This window comes from Echinops telfairi, unplaced genomic scaffold (genome assembly GCF_000313985.2).
Source record: "Echinops telfairi isolate 266 unplaced genomic scaffold, ASM31398v2 ScPeMD7_7475;HRSCAF=8513, whole genome shotgun sequence".
NCBI classification, from domain to species: Eukaryota; Metazoa; Chordata; class Mammalia; order Afrosoricida; family Tenrecidae; genus Echinops; species Echinops telfairi.
The window spans coordinates 14,121,107-14,148,297 of record NW_022111379.1 but is presented as its reverse complement, the minus strand read 5'-3'; the positions used below and the strand labels follow the sequence as shown (position 1 = coordinate 14,148,297).

The following is a 27,191-nucleotide window of genomic DNA, read 5'->3' as shown; positions in this document are numbered from 1 at the left end:
GGCTCCAAAGTAAACTAGCAGAGCGCTTTAGCTTTATAGGTGCCCTGGTGCGTGATGTAGTGGTTCCATCCTGGGCTGTGAACCTCAGGTGAGCAATTCAAAACCAGCAAGTGCTCCAAGGAAGAAAAACAAGGCTTTCTACTCCTGGAAAAAGCTACTGTCTTAGAAACCCTGTGAGTCGGGCGAAATGACTCAGTGGCTGTGAGTTTGCCTGGTTTGGTCTTACCTTTATAGGTACATGTAAGCTGGCCTTACCAAACTATATCTCTATCTATCTGTCTATCTAGCTATCTAGCTATCTAGCTATCTATCTACCTAAATTATAATGAACTACAGCGATTTTTCTACAAAAGGCATGAATTTGTGCTGAAACACTGCACAGAAAGTTTACGGACAGTGGTGTCATCCCCTCGGCTTATTGGCTGTGCAGTCTGCAGAGAGGCCACCTCTCCCCAGGACAGACAGATGGACTGCGACCCTTTCATACAGTTCCTCATGTGGTGGTGACCCCCACCCCACCCCAACCATAACATTCTTTTCATTGCTACTTCATCACTGTCATAACGCTGTCATGTTATGAATCAGGCAGCCCCTGTGAAAGGGTCCTTCAACCTCCAAAGGGTCGCAGCCCACAGGTTGAGAACCGCTAGACGAGACGAATCAAGGGCATGATATTATGCAAGTTTGTGTTTAAAGTTGGGTTCTAAAGGAGAAAGTGGTCAGTTTTGTATGGGTTTTGGTGGAGGATTCCGAACAGTGATAGAATTCTCACCTGCTGCTCAGTTCCCAGCCACTGTACTTCATGGCGCGCGCACCCACATACACCGTATCACTGGAGGTGCGTGTGTTACTGTGATGCTGAACAGGGCTCGGCGGAGCTGCCAGAGTCAGATCGACTAGGGGAAAGAAACTTGGCCATCCACTTGCGAAAAGCAGTCCCTGACAGCCACAAGGCTCACAGCGCTCCAGTTCACAAGCAGTCATGGGATGGGCCCGGGCAGATCTCCGTCCATTCCATTTCCTTGTGCACGGAGTCACCACATCTGCTAACCGTCTACAGCCACCTCCTACTGCATGCCAAACCCTTTTGTAGGATCTAGTAATTCATTCACGTTCAAACCAAGGCCCCTTCCCTCATAACCTATCTCAAAGGAAACGTCGGTGTTCATTAGCTTGGCACTAGGAGATAGTACCCATCAAAGATGGGTCCCCGTCGCTGCTCATGATCAAAATCAGAAAACACAATAGACCAACTCTCACGGCCTTCACTGTGTTCTTAAAGCTGGTGAAAGGAGGTGTCCCCAGAGTGGCTCATCACAGGTCTGCCATTAAGGGGCTAGCTTTCTTTTGTTTGGTCTTTCTGCCTTGCCATCCTCATCATGTTGGTTCTTCTGGGGGAAAACATCTCTCCGTAGATTTCTCCTTTAGTCTCCTTGGCCGAGTCTGGGTACCAGATAGGCTACAAAGGCTGAGAGAGGAGGCATCATGCAGGTGAGAGGGGGCTGGACACCTCCCTCACCTGGAGCTGGATGCACCACGTGGATGAAGAAAAGAATTGGACTCTGTTGGCAAGTAATCGAGAGAAAGGGAGAACTCCGGGGTGTGCTGCTCAGAAAGGGGCTTGGTGTGTGCCCAGGTCAAGAGGGAGTGCTCCGTCATAGTCCAAGAGCTGAAAGTCGTAGATCATTCAAGAAAAAAATATCATTCTTAGGTTCCATTTGAAAGGGGAAAAAGGGCAAGCTTTTCAATGCAGCTACTGAGCAAAAGGCCCCCCGCGGCTCTGCAGTGGCCTGGGAACTGAGTTCTTCAAGATACTGCCCCTTTGTTTACCAAACTTCATGTTCCTTATCAGGGCTTGGTCTCTCCTGATAACATGTCCAAAGTGCATGAGAGGAAGTCTCACCATCCTGACTTCTAAGGGGCATTTTAATTACTTCCTCCTAGTCGGTGGTTTGTTCTCTGGCAAACCAATATTCATTACCACCCTCCACCAGAATTCAAACGGACCCGCTCTTCCTGGTCTCCCTTATTCATTGTCCAGCTTTCACATGCACATGAGGTGATTGGCATTTTCTGGTTTGGACCAGGCACACCTATGTCCTCGGGTGAAGTATGGGCTCTGTGCCACTTTAAAGTGGTCTTGTGCTGCGATGCGCCCGTTGCCAGAGGCCATTTGCTTTCTGGACCACTGTGTCTGTGAACATCAGTTGTGGGTACAAACGACATGAAATCCTCAACAACTTCAGTCTTTTCTCCATTGTCATGATGTTGCCAACTGGTCCACGTGTGAGGGTTTGGTCTTCTTGACATTGAGTTGTAGCCCAGGCTGAAGGCTGTAGCCCTTCATCTTCATCAGTGAGTGCTTCAGATCCTCTTGGCTTTCAGCAAGCAAGGTTGTGCCATTCACATTGTCTTCAGTGGGTAGTGAACCTTTCTCCAGTCCTGTTGCTACATTCTTGGATGATTTGCTCAGGATACAGATGAAATAAGTATGGTAAAACACCGAGTGTCCTTTCTTTTCTGTGTGAAAATTGCCTCTTTCGTGTACACGTTCCACATGAGCACAATGAAGTATTCTGGAACTCCTATTCTTCAGGGTGCTCTCATATAGTTTGTTAGGCTGCATCATCAATAAAACACCAGCAAACATCCTGTATGCTCTGCTTTCAGCCAAGATCAATCTGGCTTCAGCCACGTCATCCCTTGTTTCACGTTTTCTGAATTTCCGGCAGCTCCATGTTGATGGACCGCTGCAACCATTTTAAAATGTTCTTCAGCAAAATTTTACTTGCATGTAATATGAGCGATAGTGTACAATAATTTTTTATACTGAGTCACCTTTCTTTGAAATACCGAAATATGGATCTGTAAAAGCCAGTTGGCCGGGTAGTTGCCTTCCAAATTTTTTGTGGTGGTGGTTATTCATAGAATTATTATTTTTTAATTGTGGCAAAAATATGCACAAACTAGTCTCCAAATTCAACATGTATAATTAATTATATTCTTCATGTTGTACAACCACTATTGATATCATTTTCCAAATTATTCTGCCATCATTAACATAAATTCAATGCCCCCTCAGCCAAAACTCTTCCTCCTTCACCCATGGTTACCATTAGTCAAGTTTGGTTTCTTCCTTTTTTTTAAGTAGTTTTCTTGATATAATATTCACATATCGTACACTTCCATAGTTCAATCATTTTTAAAAAGTTGTATACACATCATCAAGTCAGCTCTAATGGCCTAGACTAGTGAGGGCTTCCAGTGCTTCATCAGCTTGCAGCATGTCGGTGAATATTCTGTCAGTTCCCGAGGCCCGTTTTCACTAAAACCATTAAGAGCAGTTTGGACATTCATTCCGTACCATGGGTTCTTGATTATATTTTCTCTTGAAATGGTTGACTCTTGACCAGTTCTTTTGGACACAGTAACTCTGTATCCCTTCCACCTTCTTTTGATGTGTCTTGCATCATTCAATATTTTGTGCATAGAATCCTCCAAGGGTGCAACTCAAGGCTTGAATTTTTCCTCAGTTCCTTCAGCTGAAGATATGTGGAGCATGTTCCTGCCTGTGGATTTTCTAACTCAAGGTCTTTGCACATTTCATGATAATACTTTGTATTCTTGCGCGTCTCTGAAATTTTCTGTTCATCTCTTTTATTTAATTACTTTGGCCATTCACATTAGCTACTCTATATTTAAAAACAAATTTCATAACCTTTTCCGACATCATACTGATCTTTTTCTTTCCTTCCTGCCCTCATGTCTGTTATTGATATCATCCATCATTGTGTCAAGCCTGTTCTTCAGTGATCTCTACATTAAGGTGGGATCTACTCAGGGTTGTGTTCTGGCTTTCATGGACTTGTTTTAACGTTCTTGAGCTTCAACCTGTACTTGCATATAAGCAATGGATCGTCTGTTCCACAGTCAACCACCTGCCTTATTTAGTCTGATGGCATTTAGCTCTCCATCCTCATTTCCCACAGATGTGGCCACTTGAATTCCTGTGTGTTCCATCTGGTGAGGTCGATCTATCTATAGTCACCATTTATGTTGAAAGAATATTTTTTCCATGAAGAAAGCCATTGGTCTTACAAAATTCTGGCATGCAATGTCCAGCTTCATTTCTGTCACCACCTATATTCCAGCCATGCATCCTTCCTCTTATTTTCCAGCTTTTACATTCTGATTGTGTAATTATCAATGCATCTTGATTGCCTACTTGATCGATAATTGGTGTGTGAATTTGAGTAAGACACTAACTGAATTACCTTGTAGATGTATAGATATTATCCTATCATGGGCAGCAATGTACTTAAAAATAGATCTTGGAATGTTCTTTTTGATGATGAATGCAACACCATTCTTGAATTTCTCATTCCTAGCATATTAAATCATATGCCCAATTCGAAATGGCTAATACCAGTCCATTTACATTTTCCTAGATTCATGCGTCATACAGTCCATGTTCCTATTATTAATGGATAGTGTCAGCTGTTGTCACTTTGAGTCATGCCTCATTAGCAAATGAAAATCTAGGAAGCGTCACTTCATCCGCAGTATTCAGTCCTCCTGTACTTCGAGGGAACAGTTCTCCCTACTCCTATTTTGAGTGCCTTTCAACCGGCGAGGCTCATCTTCCGGCTCTCTCTCAGATGACGTTCCACTGGTTTCAGCGGCTAATCCCCCAGAAGTGGACTACCTCTTCCTTCTTTGCAGTCTGTGATTAGTGTGGAAGAGCCACCGAAACTTACCCACCATGGTTGATTCTGCTGGCATCTGAAAGACGGGCATCACAGCCACAGACCAGCCAGCACACTAAAACAAACGGAGACAACTCGGGACCTCTCCCTGTGACTTCTACTCTGTTAAGACTTTACTGGTTCCTTTGTGTTCCTGCACACTCATTCTTTGGAGACACCAAAAGCCCTCCCTCCCCTCCCGGCCACCTCCAGAATCTTTAGGAGACCCCGGTCAGGTTATTATATTACCTCGAAGACCCAATTATTGATTTCTCTCCTGCTTATTAAAATCTCTAGGAGCCCTGGTGGCACAGTGGTTACACACTGGGCTCCTAACTGTGCGGTCAGCAGGGTCAAAACTACCAGCAGGAGAAAGACGAGACTTTCTACTGTCATAGAGTCACAGTCTTGGAGACCCACAGGGGCAGCTCTACCCAGCCCTATAGGGTGGCTGTGAGTCAGAAATTTATTGGATGGCAGTGAGTTTGGCTTTTCCTGGTTAGCAAAATCTTTACACCCTCATCTTCGAGAAATGGCCTTCAACCCTTCAACTTGATCTTCCCACCCCTCACCCTGACCCCCAGTGTCAATAACCGCATGGCCATTGAGGCCAAAGAAGGCAAGGTTGCCAGATTTAGAAAAGAAAAATAGAAAGGCACCCAGTTAAATTTGAATTTCAGGTAAACAGTGCTTATCAGTGGTTGGGGGGTGGGGAGAGAGGTCACTGCTTATGAAGTGCTGTTAGTTGCAGTGGTGGGAAAAAATCACAATAAAGGCAGAGTTGCACAGCCAATTATTTCTCTTTTTTTTTTTTAATCATTTTATTAGGGGCTCATACAACTCTTATCACCGTACATACACACATCAATTGTGTAAAGCACATTTGTACATTCATTGCCCTCATCATTCTCAAAACACTTGCTCTCCACTTAAGCCCCCAGCATCAGGTCCTCATTCTTTCTCCTCCCTCCCCGCTCCCTCCTCCCTCATGAATCCTTGATAATTTATAAATTATTACTTTGCCATATCTTTTTTTTTTTGGTCATATCTTACAGCCAATTATTTCAAGTGTTTCAATAAGTTCTACACCTGTAACAAAGCTGAACTGGCAAAAGGTGTGTGATCGGTACATTGACAATGACAAAAAGTCAATGAATAAAGGAGTAGCTGCTAAGGCTGCTTTCGTACAGTCTCACCACCCATGGGACTGGGTTCCTTGGTTTGGAGGGTCGGAGTGTTGGTTTCTTGGGGCTTCCCAGTTTATTGGTCTACTGACATGTTCAATGTTCCTATTTTGTCTCCCGGTTGCAGTATGGTGCTTGGGGTCTTAAAAGCTTGCCTGGGCTGTATCCAGGGCATAGCACTTGGCCACTACTCACCCAGAACCACTGAGAGAAAAGGAAGTCAAGGATGGGAGGGTGGATAGGTGGCTAATTGCCTCCGTGCACAGCTGTCTACCTTGCCATAAGACCAGAAGAGCCGGAGAGCACTTTGCTACTGAGCATTTTGATCAAATATTCCGTAGAATTCTGATCAAAAGGGGGGCAATATAGGCCAGAAGTTCATATTCTCTTGGACTCCAGATTTTCTGGAGCTGTGGAGGTTGGATGACACTCTGAAATAATGCCCTGAGATCATCTTTAAACCTAAACCAAAAGTAGTCCTTGAAATCATCCTAAAACCAAATCGTTTAGCTCCATTTAGTAAAAAAGACCCGTCATGACATGGAGCTCAGGAACAAGGGTCACTTGGCACCAGATTAACAATTGCATCTCAAAAGATGAGATGGGAACCTTGGTAGGGGGTGAGTTTATGTTAATGGGGGAGTAACAAGAAGGGTGAGGCTTTCCAAGAGTTACACATCTCAAAAATGTTATCAGTCTCCCTGAATGGTGCAGGTAGGAACTGTTAATCAGTGGGTGATGATGTACTTTCAACAACAACAACAACAATGCTGCTTTTTTTTTTTTTGAGTTTAATTCAGTTGCAATCTAGTAACTGGCGTGATCTTAGCACATGGCAACGTGGGAAGAGGCTTCCATACGTTCGTGGAAAAATGAAATGACAAGATCATGGAATTTTCCATGAATCTTTGGAAACCTCCTGTTCTATATGGAATGAATGAATGAAAGAAAAGGAGAGATAACAATATTGGTGGGGGTAGAAATGACTGTAGGGAGCATTGTGAGGAAAGGGAAGCTAGCAAAAAGAAATAACAAACACCCTGCTGAGAAAACCAGAGGTGCATTTTCATGAGCCCTTGGAAGGAAAAACCAGGAAGAAGGCAGGACGCATCAACCATGCCAAACACTGCTGTGTGATCGAGGAAGAAGAGGGTGGAGGGAATGGCACAGGTGAGAAGCTTCATAACAGACAGGTCAAAAACCAACTTCACGGAGCTTAGGAATAAGTCAGAAGAGGCAAACTAAATGATTTTGCATCAGACGTGCCCAGGGCAATCCATACATGGTTTGACGGACCGAGTCAAAGAAGTACATGCAACATGCTCCTTAGAAGCAAGGACCGCACAGTGTTATCTTGCTGCTTTGGGACACAGCATCAGGAAAAGCCAATTGCTAGACAAGGGCATGGTCTCCACAATGAGGGAACCCCTCCATGAGACGGATGGACACAGTAGCTCTCACGGCGCTCAAACTGTCAGCCACCACGGAGATGGACAAGCCTCATCGCCATCTCATTAGTTGGAGCCAACGCGACAGCAGCTAACAGCAATAGCAGGCAAGTAAAGGGCCCAAGTCGACGTGAACCGCTCTATAACCTCATCTGTCTGCAGACCCTCCGCCCTCAAGCCCAGCTGGAAAGATGGTGTGCTACTGCCACACGTCCTTCACGCAGCACCTCCGGCCCTCCTCCAGGACCTCTCTCCAACTATAATTCTCTCTTCTCCCATCTGCCTGCAGGCTCGCCTTTCTCCTGCCCTGCAAACGCATTTCCTAGACCCTGTTCAGCTTTAAAACTAATCGCTTAAAAGATGCATTTATTGGAATCATTTTGATGCTGGGGAAGACAGAAGTCTGATCTTGTGCTTGGTATCCTTTGTAGATGAGTCTCTGTAAGATCGAGTGGCTAGGGAGAAGGTCGGAGCAGTTTATGTGGAGGGTCATTTAGGAGTCACACACAAAAAACAAAACAAAAAAGCAAATGAAGGCGTGGCCAGGGGCCAGGGAGAACACAGCCAAGATTAAATAGCATGAATTTATAGCAAGCCTAATCCACACCTTGCCTTTCATCATCTGGATCCAGTGGCTCAAAAGCGAAGCAGCACATTGGGTTTGGGGAGTGATGATTCTGAAACCTCAGCAGGCCTGCGATCAGGTCAGACTGTCAAGAGAATTGGTCGCTAAGAAAACCATCGAGGCCCGGTGCAGAAGAGCAGGCCTGAAGAAGAGACCCGGTCACAGTACGGATGCAGAGTTTCAGGGGAAGAAGGGTAAAAGGTTGTGTTTGCGGTATCCCTGAAGCCATTCAGGGTAGGAGCCCCGGTATGTAGACGATGTGGTTGAAATCTCAGATCCGAACCTCATTTATGAACTGAGACTCATCCAACCTGCCTCCAAAGGTTGCCGTAAGGAGCACACGTGAAGCTCTTCTGAGAGCACCTGCACGCCCACAGTAAGTGCACCATAGAGGGCGGCCCTGACAGTGGCTACAAGGAAGAAGAAAATGTTCTAGAATCGAATATGGTGGCCATTCTACAACTCTTCTGGATATGATGGAAGTACTGAATTGTATGGCATGTGGACAAAGTGCTAATAAAATTGTTAAAGAAAAAAGAAAGCCTAAAAATAAATGAATGTTGGCTCTGATAGTGAAAATGACAGTGTTCATTCATTTCCAAGTGATAATAACATGAAGAATCTGAGATCTGGAAGTTGAAGCCATTCTCTCAAATCTTCCCGTAACACTTTCTAAAAACTCTTTCCTTAAGCCGGGGAGCAAGTCCGAATAAGGGAGGCAGGTCTGAGCATTTCCCGCATGCCCGCAAAGAGAGGGAGGCTCTGTTCCCTCACCTCGAATGAACGGTAAGATGTGTGACATTTGACCAGCTGGTTCAGGACGGTGGCCGGGCCACATCTCCGCTGCGGGGAGGACCCAGGTCCACAGAACCGTGGCATGGTGGTTTCCCAGGTCACTGCCCTAGAGCCCTCTGAGAGGTGGGGGCTGGGAGAGCTAACATTGGGGGCCTCGGCTTTGAGAGGGCAGCACGCACGCAGAGGTCTTTAAAGCGAAAGAAACAGGACTGGCCGGCTTCATGGCGGTGTTCTCTTCCAAGAGCGCCGTTCTGTAATGTAATGTACGCAGGCATTTTCTTTGCATGATGTCAGGGAATGGCCTCCCTTAAAAGCGTTCATGAAAAAGCACAACTATAAAACAGACCCAGGCAGTGAATGGAAACCAGACGATCAGTCTGTGTAATTCAGGTCAAGAGATTTCTCTTTGGGGCTTTGTGATCTGATCTCTGCTCTCGGCATAAAACTCCGTTTCACAGGCTCCGCTTACGTCGATCTTACCTTGCAGTTGATTTTAGAAGGGAAATGCCGTGCTCCCTCCCCCCCCCAACGGGATGAAGCACAGGAGAGCCAGGGCTCCTCTTCAGTGGCTCCTTCCTGAGACCACCCTCCTAGGCTAGCAGCCTTTCTCGTCCTCCCTGTTCTAGACCACCTGCCCGCATGGAAACCTGGGCCCACCGCAGGGAGGGAGGACTAGCTCCTCTTAGTCCACTGTCTTTCTCAGCCCCTATGGATTCCTGTGTGACATTTGACAGGAAGAAGGGTATACATATACATATACAGTCCTTCTTGGGGTTTTTAAAAAACAAGCTCTCACTGCCCTGGAGTCGATTCTGACTAATATTTGAGACTCATAATGTTTTTCTTCTCCCTGAGACTGTCAGTCTTTGCATGAGCACAAAGCCTCGTCTTTCTCCCTTGGAATGGCTGGTGGAATGGCTAGAACCACTGACCTTGTGGTACACAGCCCAACTCGGTATCCACTACGCCATCAAGGGCTCCCTTTCTCAGGGTTAGTGTCTTAGAAATGTATCCTAGGAGGATCACGCCCTCCTGAGGTACTTTTGGCCCCACCCTTGTTTCTTTAAAGCCCCTCATGCCCAGAACTGAATGAATGACCTGCCCTCCTCCGTTCTGGGAAAAAGGGGCATTCTACTCCTGTTCAGAGTTCCACTGTCAAAAGCCCACAGAGACAGTTCCACCCTGCCCTCTCGGGTCCTGTGAGTCGGCTCCAGTGGGTTGGGTTGGGGTTTCCTCTGTTCTGGTCACACTCTCCTGCTCTTCCCCAGGAAGGGCCTTTCGTGGTGGCCACTCTTCTTAGACCTGCTCTGACTTGGTCCGTTGCCTCCCTTTCATCTGCTATTGGATGGATAGATTTTGGAAAGAAGCTGAAGAAACAAGACCGCAGCACCGGAAACTTACCTGGACATGAGTGAGTTCACCAGAAGATTCTGATGATCAGTGGGGAAAAGACCCTCTGGACAGTGCTGGGTGCTTCGAGCCAGTAGCTCGGTGCAGCAGGGGAAGAACGTCACGAGGAAGGGACATGTGGTGGCTGAGACAGCCGGGGGGGACCTGCCACCCAGGGGCAACGCGATAGAGAGTGATCCGAGGCTGGCGCCTACATGCCAGCTCTCTTCTGTGTGATTTAACAACGGGCGATTTTACTTGGGGTCAAAAGCCTTGGTCAGGAAGATCACCATATCCCGTGTTATAATGACTGTCCGCTTTTCGCTTGCCATTGTCTTTTGAGGTTTATTTCCACCAGGTCCAGTTGTCCCCTCCCCCACGGTGTCCCCTCCCCCACGGTTGTCCCCTCCCCCACGGTGCGGGTGGTTTCTGGCATCATTCATTGTTATTAACACATTTCATTCATTGGTCAGTCACTTGTGAATTCTGTCATGTGCTACGTAGCCATTGTCGGTGTGGGTTTCGGCGGACTATTTTTACCAGCAACATTCATGGCAAGATCAAAACACCCTCAAGGTCAAAAACAACCCGCGTTTCCCCAGAGTTTGTCCTCCAAATCCCTCGGACAGTGAAAGGAAAGCTTTCCTGGGCCGTGGACTCTGGAGTCTCAAGACCGTGAAAACCCAAGTGCTCTCCCCACCAGCTAATGGGGCAGCTGATCTCTTCTCCCCTCTGCCCTCTCCCCTCTTGGCTTGTACTTGAAAGAGACATGTCTGTGGGCCACTCCCTTCCCGCCCACACACGGGCTTCTCCTCCGGCTGACATTTCCCAGTGGCCCGGGGCAGATGGGCAGTGGCTACTGGGCGGGGTGATGGCCACAGGGGACAGATAAGAAAAGCCTTGGCCGGCTTTGGAGTGAACTCAGCTTCAAGATATAAAATTCCCAGGAAGTTTGAAATCACGGGCTTTTACTATTGTGAGCACTATTTAGAAATCTGAAAAATCACCTAGGGGTGATCCATACCTGGTCTTGCTCACCGCATGACTGTGCTTGCTCTGTTTAGCGTTGGGGAGCCTGCGAATGGGGGGGGGGGGAGTCCGATTCGCCAAGGAACATTGGGGGTTCCCAGAGCGGCTGGAAGAGGGTCATGTTAAAACCCTCAGGAGAGAAAAAAAACCATCCTCCCCAGTTCTTTCCAATCCAAACCGTAACCTTCAGGCTCTGGTGACCCGAGTCTTTGGTTCCTTCCTCTCCCGATCTAGAGCCCTGAGTCAGCCGAAAGGCTGAGAGTGGGAACGGGGGGACGAGGGAGGAGGGCAGGGCTGGGGAGGTGGTGATGCCAAAGGTCAGAGAAGCTTCACAAAGGATTCAGAAGGAGGTCCAGACTGAGAGGAAATATGTTCCAAAAAGGAAAATGAACAGGGAACAAAAAGGTTAATCGTGGAAGAATGGGACAGGAGAGAAACGGCAAGATCCACACTGGTTGTGTCGGCAGAACTGTTAAACCCTGCCCCAGCCTCACAGAAGGGCCTCTCACTGCTGCCCAGCCCTCCCCCACCTCCCCCCAGTCTGTGAGCATGCTCATTGTAAGCTTCCCATCCCCGGCTCCCCAGGGCCCACCCTCCCTGACTTATTGAAGGAAGGGGGCTAGGGAGCAGGCTGTCCTTTCCAGGAGGCGTGCGTGGGGACAAGTGATTACGTAGAAGTGAACTGATGTGCATGCACAGTGGAGGGGACTGAGCACTCTGGGAGGCCCGGCAGAGGGACTTGCACAGAAGTGCCAGAGAGGGAGTCAGCACACCTGGTGTTGACGTTGCACCTAGCCCAGGGGAGGCCTGACACAGCCCGAGGAATCTGCGCTGAAAGGAGAAATGTCAGGCTCAGACACAGTGGTCCAGAGCATCTCTGATCCGGACTCGGTTCACTCCTGTCTCATGACCCCTTCAAATACCAGGATGCAGTGGGCAGGCCTGCATTATTCCTGCTCTGAGACTACCAGGGGCCGAGGGCCACTCCCGCCAAGCTCAGGAAAGCCCCACGGGACAGACAGGGCAGTGAGTTGCATACGAAACTGTGTCTTGGTGTCCTGGCACTGCTGTGACACAAATACCACATTTAAAAAGCAGTCCGTGATTTTCTCACAGTTCAGCAGGCAAGAAGACTCCCTGAAGGGGCTCCGTGTCGGTTGCCTCCTCCTCGGTAGCCCTGGGTGCTCCCACTTTCCTCAGTCATGCGTAGATTCATATTCTCTCTCTCTCTCTCTCTCTCTCTCACACACACACACACACACACACACACACACACACACACCTATGTCTAATTTGCTTTTTTATATCTCAGAAAACATTAGGGTTAGAAGCCACTCTAATTGGGGATGAGCTATTTAATGTCCTAACAATTGGATGTGCTCAAGTTCAAGTGCCCTGAGGGCTAGGAACTGGTGGGCCCAGCTCCTCTCTTCCTCTGGCTGGAAGCCCCTCGCTCCAGGCCTTCTTAAAAAATCACCATTGTTGCCTAAGGATGACGTCTGTGTGACTCTGGTGTGGTTGGAAGTGATTTAATGCAAGTGTTCTCCGAAGCTCTGAGCAGTTCTAACGATCTAACTCCTAACGATCAGTCCTTTTTTGGTGAAGTGAAGCACATACACACTTTGACTCTCGTGAAATGCTTTTCTGTTTTCATTCATATTGGCTCTCTCCGTTTTTAAAATCAGTTGCAGGGGACTTATTTGCAGTGATATGAGGTGGGGCCACATTTTCTTAAAATTACAGGGGTTTTTTGTTTGTTTTGGTTTTTGGCTTTACTTTAAAAGCACAGGTTTTTAAAAATCACCGTGTCTTGGAGATGAAAACAAAAGATTTTTAGGGTACTTCTGGTTTCATGATCGGCACCAGGAAATATCTTTACATCTGGCAGAGCAAAGATTTTGGGGGGGCATATGGCTTGACCATGGGGATTCTGTTTTTTCATAAGCTGGGTCCCCAAGAAATTTGGGGAAACTGGGCCACTTCTTCCAATCAAAGATAGGTAGAAAATGAAGAAAAGGCCAATTGTTCATATTTGACGGCTCTTTTCCCAAGTATGTTTAAACTCCCCAGTGGTGATGCTTTCCTCCAGCCTTGGCAACAGATCTCCAGCTCTGAATGGCAGGCACCCAGTGAGCTGTCCATCTGAAGGACGTACCTGCTGCACAGGGGCTGGCAGGGAGGCTGGGAGGGAGGGCGAGTTAGGGGAGCGAGGGAGCTCAGATGAGGAGGTGTGCTTTTCTTCCTGGGCCCTGTAGACCCCAGGGCCTCTGATGAAGACTGGAAATGCCCACCATCCATCTGCTAGACTGTCTGCCTGAAGAGTCTTTAATCCAGAGACAAGTGGTGTCGGAGGAGGTTTTAAGCACAATTTCTCAACTCGGGGCAATTTAGGCTGGCTCAGTCTTTGTGGTGGAGGCAGCCCCGTGCATTGTCAGGTGAGTAGGAACATATTTGTAGACAGATAAAATTGGATTGGTAGGTGGGTGGGTGGGTGGATGGATGGATGGATGGATGGATGGATGGATGGATGGATGGATGGATGGATGACAAGGCCATCCCACACCTTAGCTGGCCCCCTAAAGCTGAGGGATTTCCCACAGGTTCCAGAAACAGTACTCTGTAGCGCTAGGGGCCCACACCAAAAGGTCCCCGGGTGGCAGTTTGCACTGGACCTCTAGCGTCAAGGTTGGCGGTGTGAACTCGCCCACAGAAAAAAGGCCTTGTGATTTGCTTCCACAAAGATTACAGCCACGAAAACCCATGGAACAGTTCTCTTGGCATCACGCTTGACTGCAACCAGTCTAGTTAGGGACACGGAGACGCCAACCCATGGCATTTGCTCAGCAGTCACCGTGCTGGCGTGTGGACGCCTAGCAAACGCTGGGAAGGAGACTTGACCAGTGGCCTCTGTCTGGAAGGCCTCTCTCCCATAGTACTTGAGAAGCAGACTGTGGGTTTGTAAGCCCTGGCCTGAAAGGACCTTCCAGATTGGCATGGAAACAGAGTCCACACCAACATTTCCCTTTCCATCAGCACAGTGAAAGATGAGCTCACTGGTCTACCTGACTAGAAGGTAACCCACACTTCCCTTAGTGGGAGAACACCAGCTCTTCCTGAGCCAGCCTAGCTCCCAGCTTGAGGTGAGCCTCTTCGTGGAGATGGGAATGAAGGCAGCAGAGGGAGCAGCCCTCCCGCCCCACCCTCCCGTCCCCCCAGTGTTCACTACCAGGAATGTCAGTCAGTAAGGAGTTGCTGGGGCGTAGCAAGAGGAAGTCCATGCAGCGAAGGCAGACACGAGGCCCTGGGTCCTGAAACCCCGTGTGAGTCACCCTTCGTAAGGATGGCAGGCACTGCACTGAACAGACGGGTTCTAAGGGCTGATTTGTTCATTTCCAAGCAATTTCCCTGGTGGCAGCGCACAGAGGGACTCTAATGGATTTATTCCACACTTTCCTTAGCTGCATAGCCACCGAGAGGCTGCGGCTCAGAGATGGCATACTTCCCTCTCACGCCTGCCCACAGTGCCCTTTCCTCTCCTGAATTTCTGCAGTCTTGGCATCTCTGTGTGTTCTTCCTTGTAGGGCAGAGGGGAACTTTCCCTGTGGGTGTCCGAGGCTGTAAAGCTTTATCAGAGCAGAAAGTTGTATCTTACTCTTTCAGACTAGCTGGTGGGCTTGTGTACCCCACAGTACCCTCAGGCCTCCTTATGTGTTGTACACTATTATTCCTGGCCCCCTTTTTAAGATAGCAGATTGGAACTGCCTGCTATTCAGTTCCTAATAAAGGTGAAGTGGTACTCGGGGAAGATTCCAAGTTCATGTAATTTGCACTGCTCAACTGTATCTTTGGATCGCAGGCTACCATGTGACCTAACTATTTAGTACAACACAAAGTACTACAAATAAGGCCAGCCTGCACTCCCTCCAGCTCCGGCTAGCTCACGCTAGATGAAAGCAGAGTGAAGAGTGGCGTATGTCATATGCGCTGTATCTCAAACCCAGCAGTTAGGGGAAAACTGGTGCCATTTGGGGGATCAGCGGGTCAAGTGCTCCCAGAAACAAGTGTAACCTTTGAGGCACCAAAACGTGTGCTGGCCAGTGTTTTCATTTAAGTGAAAAAATTGGAGTTTTAATTTTTTTTTTAATATGGTGTGACATAAGGCGTCAGCTTCAGTCTTTTGTGTGGACGATACCCTTTTGGCTCAGCACATGGGTTGACATGATTCTTCTTTCTCAGTGAAATGGCTTTGGTCCCCTTGCTGGAAATCCAATGCCTGTATCAGGGCTTATTTCTACACCCCGTGCTAGCCGATTGACCTATATGTCAGTATGGCATACAGCGTACAGGTCCCACACTGCCTTGATTGCATTAATTTTAGAGTAAGATTTGAACTTGGGAAGTGTGAGTCTATCAATTTTGCTCCTTTTTTTTTTTTTGAGGTGGTCTGGCTATTCTGGTCATGCAGCAGATTGGTCATGCGCACTGTAGCGCCATCACCTGCTCTCTCGCCTTGCCGATGGGCTGGAGAGCCCAGGAAAATCTGGCCAGCCTGCATATTAGGGTGAGAATTCCTACTATGCTGCTCTTCACAGGTTATTTGGCCAGGGGTGTTCTGATGAGCAAACTTAGTCCAATACAAGGGAGTGAAAGGAGGAATTCGGATGGATGGATCAGACCCCTCAACCCAGAGAAATTAATCCAACCCCAAAACCCCAGCCTTCCCTGCTCTTACCTCCTCTTCTTGCCAGTCAGCTTTGCAAACCAAAATCAATCAAGCCTACTCCCATGCCGTCAGTTCCATCGCACACAACCTACAGGACAAAGTAGACTGATCGAAAGCATGTCCACGGCTCTCAATCTTTATGAAAACGAACTGCCTCCTCTTTCTTCTCCAGAGCAGCTGGTAGGTTTGAACCGTCAACCTTTCAGTTAGCAACCCAGCTTACTGTGCTACCATGGCTCCATGGCCAAGGTTTAGGTGGTTCTCATTTTATCCAGGTCCACTTGAGCCAAGACGGTCCCCAGGCAGTGTAAATGGTTAACATACTCAGCTGCGAGCTGGAAGGTTGGAGATTCTAGCCCACCCAGGGGCACCTTGAAAGAAATGCCTAGTGATTGGATGCTCCAAAAGCCAGCCACCGAAAGCCCTATGGAGAACAGTTCTCCACTGACGCACGTGGGATCACAGATCTCCCCAGTCTTTGTCTTGGGTCCACGTCACGCCCTTCATTCTCTCGGCCCTTCCTAAGCACGGCTCTCCGCACAATGGCGCAGGATGGGAGCTGTCTATCCTGTTGGCCGGGGCACCTCTGACCCCTTCCCCTTGCTTCTCACAGACACAAAAGCAGTCGCGATGCCTGAGCTGCAGGCACGGATTTTGCTGGTGGATGGAACCTTTTCCCCCTTTGGGACTTTCCGCCCTTATCTTAAGGAGACAGGCAAGGAGGATGGAGAGAGAGGAACGGATCAGAAGGTCAGTTTCCTGAAAGACCTCAGGATACGCAGATGACGACTGCTTGGGACCACAATGCTGAGGGCTTACAGCTTTGATCGTTTTTCAAAACATGGCCCCCAGCAGGAAGCTCTTTTTAATGAAGAAGTAATCAAACCAAGTCGGACTTCTTCATCTCCATGGGGCGCTGGAGTTTCTCCTTGTCACGCTGCAGGGTGCGGTGAGGGGAGGGAGGGGCAGGCGGGCATCTCCACAGCACCACTGCTGGCTGAGCAAACTGGGGCCCGTTACCCCAGCCTCGAGACGTAGCTCCCTCAGAGGACGATGGCAGCAGAAGTGCAGTGTTCATTATTGTCGAGAATAATACGAGTTACCGTTTTAAAAAATGCTTTCTCTGTGCCAGTTCCAGTGTAAATACATTGTTCAAACCAAGCAGGGGGAAAGGAAAAGACGGCATGACTCCCAGAGCCGTGCGCGGGCATCCCGTGGGCATCTGCTGTGTATCGGGTCCTCTGCTGGTCCTCAAATGTGTCACCGGATGCGTGCGGTCCAAGCTCTTTGTGCCTGGCACAGAGGAAGCAGTCTGTGCTGTAGGTGAAGGCCTGGCTCAAGATCGAATGCCAGGCTGGCCTTTTGCCTCTCCCCCTGCCTCCTCCTCCGCTTGTTTCCCAGCGTCCATCCAGGCCCCAGGCTGTGGAGCCAGTAGCCTGGGGAGCAAGGGCACTGGCGGGTGGGCATAGGGATTTCGGTGGGATGCTGAGAAGGGGACTGTCTGGCCTTTTGATGGTTGGAGTCCTTGCCCTCTCGGTAGTCCACATGCCCTCCTCGCCCTCGTGGCATCGTGGTTATGCATTGGGCTGCTCACCACAAGGTCAGTTCGAAACCACTAGCTGCCCCATGGGAGGAACACGAGGCTTTCTATCCCCATAAAGCGTTAGTCTCAGAAACACACGGGGCCAGTTCTGCCCTGCCCTAGAAGGTCACTATGAGCTGGGATCAGCTCAGGGACAGTGAGTTTGGTTGGTTGGGAGCCCTGCTGGAGGATCACCAACCTTATTTATCGTGCTGTAGAAACCCCACATCTCTTGATAGTTGCTGCTGATCCTCAGAGCACTCCCAGAAAACCTGTTGCTGATTCTTTATAGCCATTTAGAGCTCAGCCTTGTAGCTATGCAATGGTTGGCATTTCTGGGGCCAGTTACCTCAGCCATGAAGTAGCAACCATGGTGCCCGACCCCTAGGGTGTGGGAAGGGTTAGAAAGAAGGCACACAGTAGGTGGGGGGCCTGGCACACAGTGGGCCTCCCTCTGTGGGGCCATCCAGTAAGCCAGGCTCACCACCCTGGGGGCACTACACCCTCCACTGCCTGTGGGGGACCAGTGGTCAAGGACAGGCCTGTGTGCTGGAGTTGGAGGCTCTGGATCTGGAAGAGACAGGTCCCACAGAAGTGGGTCATTGAAAGACAGTTGTTGGCACCAATCAGGGTATTGGCTGGATTAGGTTCATCGCTGAATGAGAGGATCTCAGTACCCTGTTTCAGACCTCCAGGAGCCCTGGGGCCATGATGGACCACTAATGGCCAAGTCAGCAGTTCAAAACCACCAGCTGCTCCGCAGGACAAAGATGAGGCTTTCTGACCCCACAGAGTTCCAGTCTCAGAAACCCACAGGGGGAGTTCTGCTCTGTCCTGTGGGGCCACTACGAGGCAGCGAGTGTCTGGGGCAGGGGCTGCTCTAAGGCACCCACTCCCTCCTTCTGTTCCCCATTCTACTCTTCCAGCAGCAGCCCCCCCCCCAATGGAAACAAGCCTGTGAAGAAATGAATTCTAAGACAGAAATGAGCAAATGATAGTCTCAGCCCGTACATCCCTCACCTCTGCTGGGGTTGTTTCATTTTGTTTTGTTCTAAATCGTTTTATTGACGTAAACTTCACATAGTATATGATTTAATCATGCAGTCATATTAAGAATAGATCCCACAACATTTTCTTCTCGTACTCCTTGTTGCTAGCTCCCCATGCCCCCCACCCTCCGCTGCCGTGCCCCTATCCAGTAACTGGATCTACTGCTCCTGGACTTCAGACGGCAGAAAATCATGCAAAGCCAACCAACCAACCAAAAGGGCCAACAGCAAGGACGAGACGAAACATAGAAACCCTCCATCAGAGAGAGAGCAGGAAATATTAAAACCTGAAACAACTTTGAAATGGGTCAAAAGGGAGATCCAGTGATCGGGTATTACATTCTGCCATCGGCAACTTTGCAATGCTCTCCGATAACAGCCACTCACACCCCTCACCTGCGGTCACAGGAGATTCACCAGAGACTTAACTTAACCATGTGGGGCCCGTGCACATGGATTTGGGGCATCCACAGTCATCCAGAGGCTTCTACAAACCAGGTGTTCACAGTCTGGTTTGGCTTTCCTCGCATACGACCATCACGTCATTAGGCATTCAGAGCGGGCGCAGGAAGATGTCTTCTCTCGGCTCCATGGTGCCCCGGGCCTCCATGGGTGAGACTTACAGGCTAAGGGACATGGTGGCTGCAGGCAGAACCCAGTGGTTGGGGCTGGCTGGCTGGCATCTGAAGCCTCTGCTGGGGCCTGGCCTGCTACGTGGCCTCTTTTTATCTTCCTTTTTTAACTTTATCGTGACCCAGTGGATCGTAATTTCACACTTGACAACTCATGCGCATTCTGATTGAATCCGTCTATCGCAGCCCCCTCAACCTCCCATCTCACCTCCTCCCCGTCTCCTTCTCGTCTCATTCCATTCTTCCTCCTCTCCTCGTTCTCGGAACCTCCTTTCCTAACCCTCAGTCCTTGGGCAACTGCTGCGCTTGGGATCTTAAGTGGTCGATGATTCCGGTATCTTACCATCAGGTGAGCTCAGTTCCAGAGCGGAAGGTAAAAGGTCATGATCTGGGGGTCCCCCAGAGGCCTGGGCTCCTGTGTGCTTGATTGCATTCCTTGTTGGTCTCCCGCCTTCTCCCCCACCCGGGTTTGCACCGCCATCGGTTAGGGAGTTTCTGCGTCTTTCAATGGGGGGTAGGGGAGGAGACCAAAGAATCAGTCTTTCCAGAGACAGGGGAATGACACTGTGGGGGGGCACATCACACCCACTTGCTTGTGTCCTGGCATTGCCTCTGGACCGGTGCTTATGAGTCGAGCACTTGTGATGGAGACCATGTGGACCACCACATCTGAAATATTTCCTCTTTGGCCCTTTAAGAAAAAGCTTGCTGACCTGCGCTCACAGATATTTAGAGCTGTCCCCTAAACAAGGGGAAGGAGCAAACTGGAGGGGTCCCCGCCCTGTGGGCACCTGCACTGCACAGGCCACTTTGGGACGGGCTGCGGTCCTGACGCCTGGGGAGGCAGAAGGCTGAGAGCCGCCCAGTCCTGCAGGTGGGGCTTTTGCTGCCCACCCTGGGAGAGGGAGCAGGGGAGCAGGGTGGTGAGACCTGTGACTCATTTCCGATGCACAGTCAGCAGGCCCGGAAGTGGAATTCTAGCCTCCCATCGCTCAGCTGCCCTGCTGGCTGGTGGCAGTGGTTTTACCTGGGCCCTCACGGTACCCTGTCTGCAACCGCCCCCGCCCCTCCTGTCTCTGCAGAGTTTGCCAGCTGCCAGGTGGACGCCCCCATCGCGCTGACCCTCGGCCTGGACATCCTGTGTGACTTGCTCCAGCAGTGGGACCAGCTGGCCCCCGGGGTCCCCATCCTGCTGAGATGGCTGCTGGGCGAGGCTGATGACTTTGCAGACTGTGTGGTGAGCTCAAGTCAGGTAATTGGGCTCCAGGGGGTGGTGCCGGCTGGCATGTCCTGAGCTCAGTGGACAGCGCACGTAGCAAGCTCCACTGAACGCACTGGGGTGTGCTTGGATACAGAGGCAGGCCCAGGGTGAAAGCCTCCACCTACGGGTGCTGCAGTGGCGTGGGAGGGATCACAGGAAAAGCTGCTTTGGGACTTCCAGTGGGCAGCCTGCAGATCAGTGCGGGAGCAGGACTTGGAAAGGGGCCCGGGGACATCCCTAGCGGAGTAGGGAAGGTACAGACTGCTCCAGGCCACTTTCAGAGGACCCAGCAAAATGACTCTCAGTAAAATCTGCATGGTATTTCAGCAAAAAAAATGTATTATTTTTTAATGAAAATAACCCTGTAAAGTTAGAACAACAAAAACATTTTTCATAAGCCTAGCTTACACCTATCAATCTATCTTCAAGGCTAAAAACTCTAGACTACCTTTGCGGGTGCTCCTGAGGAGTAGCGGTTACACATTAGGCTGTGATCAGCAAGGTCAGGAGTTTGAAACCACCAGCTGCTCCTCGGGAGAAAGATGAGGCTTTCTACTCTCGGAAACTCACAGGGCAGTTCTACCCTGTCCTGTAGGGTCACCATGAGTCAGCATCAACTGAATGGCAGTAAGTCAAGGTATTTATCACGTTAATCAATTATTCAAATTGGTAATAAACGTTACTAAGGGAATATGGTCTCGTCTGAGGTCTATGTGTGGGGAGTGATACCATGAGTCACCTTGCTGGGTGACATCCACCTCAGTGACATCACCGGAGCAGCCTAGGCCTCCCCAAGGACAAGGATGACGTATTTCCCAATAAACAGGGTTCTTGTAGGGCACTGGCTGCTTTCAGGAAGCCACTAGCCCTCTCCAGCTGTGGGCCGACACACTAATAGATGAGGAAACCGAGGGCCCAGGTGAGCAGGGAAAACATCTTGGGATATGAAAATCTGGCCCCCAGTGTCTGCCTCTGCTGGTTGTCCAGGCTCCCGAGCAGACCGGGCCTCCCAACAGCAGCCTGATGATAGGGAACGTGGAGACCGACCCAGGGAGTCTGTGATAAACCAGCCTGGAGGACCGCCCCCCCTCCCCCCCCCCAGCACATGGACACCGGGCTTCCTGCTAGAGACCGGGACCTGGGGCTGGCTGATTATTTGCTCCTGAATCTTCCCATCCTCCCTCCTGGCCCCCACCCCCACCCCTTAGCTCCAGGACCACTTGCATGCTGAGGTTCCCTGTGCACCTAGCTTTCAACATCAGGCACCCAAAATATCCCAACTTTGAGCCACAAACACATCGTTATCAAAGGTCATGTTAAGTCTAGGGGGGAAATTCCTCCCCGGGGGAGATGCACCCTGAGTGAAAACAGAAAGTGACTTTCAAGGCTGCACATGGGTGTGTGCGTGGGTGTTGACAGGCGAGAGGGGGCCCTTGGGCAGTGGGGGGGGGGACGACGTGCCTCTCCTGCAGCTGGCCCAGCCTGGGACTTGTCAGCGTTCCCCATTAAGCTGACATTTGGCTTTTTCCTGGGTTTAGGTGGACGACGACTACCTATTCGAAAAAACAGACGTCAGCTTTTGGGCCGAGACCCTGGTCTTTGTGAAATGCCTCTACAAACATCTCTTCCAGCTGCTTTCCAGACCCGGCCCGCGTCCCGCCAGCCCCCCGAGCCTCCAGCCCCTCCGAAGGACAGTGTCTGAGCAGCAGCGCCTCCTCTCCGACCTCTTCAGAAAGCTGCCCCCCAATGCCGTGTTTCTGAAGACGGCGGAGGTCACCAGACTGCGCCTTCAGGAGGAAAGGACTTTGGCTTGTCAGAGGCTGCTGGCCCTTCTGGAAGGACAGGACCAAGAAAAAAGCCAAGTTCTCAATGCTTCAGAATCTCCTCCAGAAGCGCCTTCAGCTACCTCTGGAAGGACGTGTTGAGGAAAGATGTTTGAAGGGGTGAGGGGCGGGCTCTTTCCTTCACTCAATCTGCAGGAATGGGAACATACCACCCGCACCCCCTCTTCACGCCTCCCCAGTTGTGCGCCCAGGCTCGTGGCCTGTCCTCCCGCCAAGCTCCCTGCAGCGACTGCACGAAGCATGACGTGACGGGACTACCTCCCGGAATGTTTTCTGGGTTCCCAGGTGCAGGCCACCTGCAGGCCTGAATTAGCCTCTTTTGCTCCCCAACACCTCGAACATCCAGCCACAGCCCGTCAACTGGCTGTGCCCCCCCAAAGAAAAACAACTCACTGGGTCCCCCCCAGTCCATGTCAACTCATAATGACCCTATACAGAATTGGGGTTTGGGTGGTTTGGGGTCCTGTTTTTCCAGGATTCGGTTTTAACACAATCTCCCCCCTCCCGCCCCTCTTTGGTTGGCTGGGAAGAGGGGCTGGATTTGTGGGCATACAGCCCGTTTGATCCGAGTTCTAGCTTTCATTCCATTGCAGCGAGGCAGCCGGAATATATTCCAACTGTCGAATCCTGAGAGAATTACTGATCAACTTCATACAGATTTTGTTTTTATTGTTTGCATATGTACGACCTGCAGTGACTTATGCATTCCTTCCTATTAAAATAACCACTGACAGCTCCCTTTGCCCCCCAAAAGAGGCTGACAAGGCTAGGAAACCAGCCCTTGCCACCCAGAGGAAGGAAGCGTGCTCTGTGGGCAGGCGCCTCCTGGGCTGGGGGGGTGGGGGTGCCCACAATAAATGACTTACTTGATGCTTACACTGTTTACGATCATTTGCTTGTTGGCAGTGACAAAAAGATCCTTCCCTAAGATGGCGATAAGCACTTCTGCCCATCTCCGTGATTTGATCTCCAAACCTCCAGGGTTTCTTTACCTTTCCACGCCACCCCAGTCCTCTACCCAAAATCGCCAGCAGGTGTCACCCTTGCATACATTTTGCAGCCGGGCTCAGTTTTCAGTGTTGTCATTTCAAGAACTCTTACAGGGCCTGAGATTCCTAGCTTGGGTCTCAGCCTGTCCACGTTTATTTTTCATCTTGGCTTTCTGTAAAAGTGACTTGTGCCCATAGCTGCTTGCTCTCTAACTTCTTAGGAGTATTTTAAGCTACTTGAGTCAGGAACCCATGAATTATTTTATTGATGTTAAAGAGAAAATAACGAATTATTTTATTGATGTTAGAGATTGTCATATGATCGTTTCCAACTGCAGAAAAGGCTGACATTTCAGATGGAATTTGCTGTTTGAGTGAGAAGCACCTAACAGGAATATCGCAGCCACTGTGATGGAAGCCTAGAGAAAAGGCCGGGCCCCTGAAGGAAAAGACAAGGAAAAAGTTCACTCAATAGCTCCAGTTTAGTCCTTTAAAGGACACCAACTTTCCTGGGTAGTTTGCACCATTAGGCCCCAGATTATGTATGTTAGGCTGTGTGTGTGTGTGTGTGTGTGTATTCTCCCCACCAACTGGGAATTACCCTTGATTTCCATCTTAGCTTTGGGCAGCCTGGGAGGGTGAGAGGGACAGACATCCCCACTGGTATTGTATCTGAGACCGGATCGCAGACCTAAGAGCAGTGTCTACAGAAGTGACTGTTTCACCTTTTCCTGATGCATTGTGGGGTGGGGGTGGCAATGAGGATACCTGCTCTCTCTAGAGGCCACTTAAACAGCTGCTGACATCCGTTTTGTGGGTGCCCTGGATAGACCATCCAAATGCCAGCCACACTTGCCTAGCTCTGTCCAGGGGAGGTACAGGCTGAGTGTTAAATCAACTCACTGCCATCGAGTCAATTCCAACTCGGGGCAGTGTAGAGCTACCTGGTGAGTTTCCAAGACTGACTTAACGGTATCCGCCGGTGCTGAGTTCACACTGCTGGCCTTGCGGTTAGTAGGCCAACGCATAAACCCACGACCCACCAGGGAAGCTGGATGCTAAGAGTGAGGCAGTTTTTTCAACATTTCTGAGGCCACCATTCTGGCCACCAAGTTCAAGACTGCGAGATGTTGGCCCCTCAACTCAGAACTTCAGATTTCTTGGCTCCCCAGTCATCTGGCCCAGAGATCTGGCTTTCTACGCATTTTTGGTATGTTTAAAATGTTTTCAGTACGTAAGGCAGCTTATACTTGTTTCACTTTTAAATACCCTCATAGATATTATCTCATTTTCCCCTTGGTGAGAGAGAAGTAAACAAGGTTAATCATGATTTTACAAGAAACCCCAAGTAACTGATGATGTGCATTGACCAAGAGCACCGGGGCTGTCAAAGGGGCGGGGCCTGCACGCTAGCCCACCGTCTTAGATCCTACAGCCCCCCACAGGCCCGATGGACTCTTAAGTTGCCTGTCCCAGAATGAGGGTTCAGGCTTGTTTAAAGCGAGTGCAGGCATGGCAAAAAAAAAATCGGGGTTGGGAGGGGGTGTGGCCCTCAGCCTTCCAGCTTCGACCCAATCATGACCTGGCTTGCCAGGTGTGCAACCTCAAGAGCCGGACTCCAGCTATTTGACAGCCTGGACAGGCCAGAAGGGACAAGTGTGCGGGACCAGAAGGCGCGGCAGTAGCCTTCCTGGGCGCTAGGGGGGGCGTCCGTTCTCTTACGCGGACGGGGGCGGGGCGCTCAGTCCCGCCGAGTTGGCAAAGCGCAGTCCTTCGCGCCGGCTGTTGCGGGGGGTGTGGGGCCGAAGAGCAGGAAGCGGAGGGAAGGCACGTCCACCACCCAAGTCTTCGGTGCCCAGCCCCGGGCCTGCGGGCGGCGCCGAATTAAAAAGGGGCGCCCCCCCCCCGCCTCCAAAGAGGACTTAAAAGTGCGTTCCAGGGCCACGCTGTGCCTGAGCGAGGAGTCTCGGTGGGCAGCTGAACCCCACTTCCCCAGGAATACGGGAAGGCTAGGCCGAACACAGCGGTAGATGGACGGGACGTGGCCTCCGTGCTGGGCGACTCTCCCAGCCAGTCTTTGCAACCAGCTCCCCCGCCCGGGAAGCTCCGCGCCTTTGGCCCCGACCCAAGGTCTTGTGATGTGATTAGCAAAGCCAGTGCCTTGTCCTCAGACACTCAGCCGGCCCGGCCGCCCCGGCGCTCCAGCCCTGTTTACTGCAGATTGGGCGGGCAGGGGGGCGGAGAAACGCGCCCGGCCCCGCCGGGTAAGACCGCTACCGCGGTCGGCCTCGTGGCCTCGCCCGCCCCCACCCGGCCGCGACTCCACGTGCCAGGGCTGGAACCCCCGCCCCCGGGCCGGAGCCCCGGGCGCGCGGACGGACGGTGACAATAGGGGTGCGTTTCGCAATTCCCGCGCCCCGTACACAACCACGGGTAAAAGATAAAAAGCTCCTCTCGAGCGCCTGCCTAGCAGGATCGGACGAGGAAAGACACGTCTAGAGCCGCAGAACCCCCGTTACGTTATACGTGCCGGGGCTTCCCACCCCGAAGCCCAGCACGCGGGGAGCCGCTCCTTCCCGCACCCACCCAGGAGCACCCAGGGAGCTCACCACGCCGCCCAGCGCGCCCCGGCCGCCCGCCCCGCCCCAAGGCCGCTCTACGCCCCTCCCCCAGAGGAAAAAAATTGGCGGCGACCAATGGGAGGCCGGGAAGGAGGCTGACGTCCGCCAGCCGGCGGGCGGCGTTGCCTGGAGACCCCGGCCGGGTCAGCGTTCTGTCCCCTCCCCCGGCGCGCCCTCCGCCGCTGCCGCGCTCCGAGCTCTATATAGGGCGCGCGCTGGCCGGCCGCGGAGTTTCACCAGTCCGCGAGCTGCCGTCGGCTCCGCGCGGGGGGGCGGGCCGGGCACCCCGGGAGCGCGGAGGAGCGCTCTTTGCTTCCCTCAACTTTCCCCCCATTCCGCACTCCAGGGCACTGAAACCGGTCCACGCTGCTTCCCTTCCCTCTTTTCTAGCTCCCCGGCAAACTTTCGGCCCCACCTCCGCCCCTCTCCCGTTATTCGTCGTGGCTCGAGCCGGGCCGCGCCGCCTCGAGGGCTGCTCCGGACCTGTCTGCCCGCCGCTCCGACCATTACAGGATCCAGAAACATGTCGACCACACTTCTCTCTGCCTTCTACGACATCGACTTTTTGTGCAAGGTACGCGGGGGAGCTGGGTGGAGGGAGGACCGGCAGGAAGCTGGGGTTGCTTTCAGACTTGGCTTCCTTTCGGCGGCTCGGGGGGACGCCCTCCCCACCTTGGGTTTTCGAGTCGGGCGAAATCCCGGCGTTTTCCGGAGGGTGTGCTAGCCGGCACCTTGAGCGGGCCTGGAAAGGAGCTGGGAGGGAAGAAGCCAAGGAAGGGAACCCAGGGAGCTGATTCGCGTCGCCGGAGCCGACCCGCGGCCACGCCGCCCCGGGCTTCCCGGTCCCGGTATGCGCCGCCCATCCCGGCGGCCCACGAGCGAGGGTCACATGTCGCAGCCGTGCAAGGCCCGCGGTGGGCGCCCTTCGCCGCCCGCCTCCTCCCTGCGCCAACTTAATGCTCGTGGCCGGGTGGAGGGTGGAAGGGGGTGGGGGGGCCGAGGCGAAATCTGCCAAGGAAACCAAAGTCGCCAGGCTGGAAGTGAACGCCGCAGTTGGCCCCTGGCGCCTTTTTCACCCCTCCCCTGCACCCCTCGCTTTGGCAGACGGAGAAATCCCTGGCCAACCTCAGCCTGAACAGCATGCTGGACAAGAAGGCGGTGGGCTCGCCCGTGGCCGCCGCCCCGGGCTCGGCCTTCGCGCCGGGCTTCCTCCGACGGCACTCGGCCAGCAACCTGCACGCGCTCGCCCACCCCGCGCCCAGCCCCAGCAGCTGC

General features: G+C 51.5%; 1 protein-coding gene across 2 annotated transcripts in view; it reads left to right on the top strand.

Annotated features, from left to right (window-relative positions):
- The window catches only part of THADA (THADA armadillo repeat containing), a 391,488-nt gene extending 368,306 nt beyond the window's left edge, over positions 1–23,182 (top strand). For both annotated transcript variants that reach the window (XM_045285791.1, XM_045285792.1), the window contains 2 exons: positions 20,284–20,453; positions 22,001–23,182. In XM_045285791.1, coding sequence (XP_045141726.1) covers positions 20,284–20,453; positions 22,001–22,387 — 557 coding nt within the window. In that variant the 3' untranslated portion in view covers positions 22,388–23,182. The remainder of the gene's footprint in view (positions 1–20,283; positions 20,454–22,000) is intronic.
- The last annotated feature ends 4,009 nt before the right edge of the window (positions 23,183–27,191 follow it).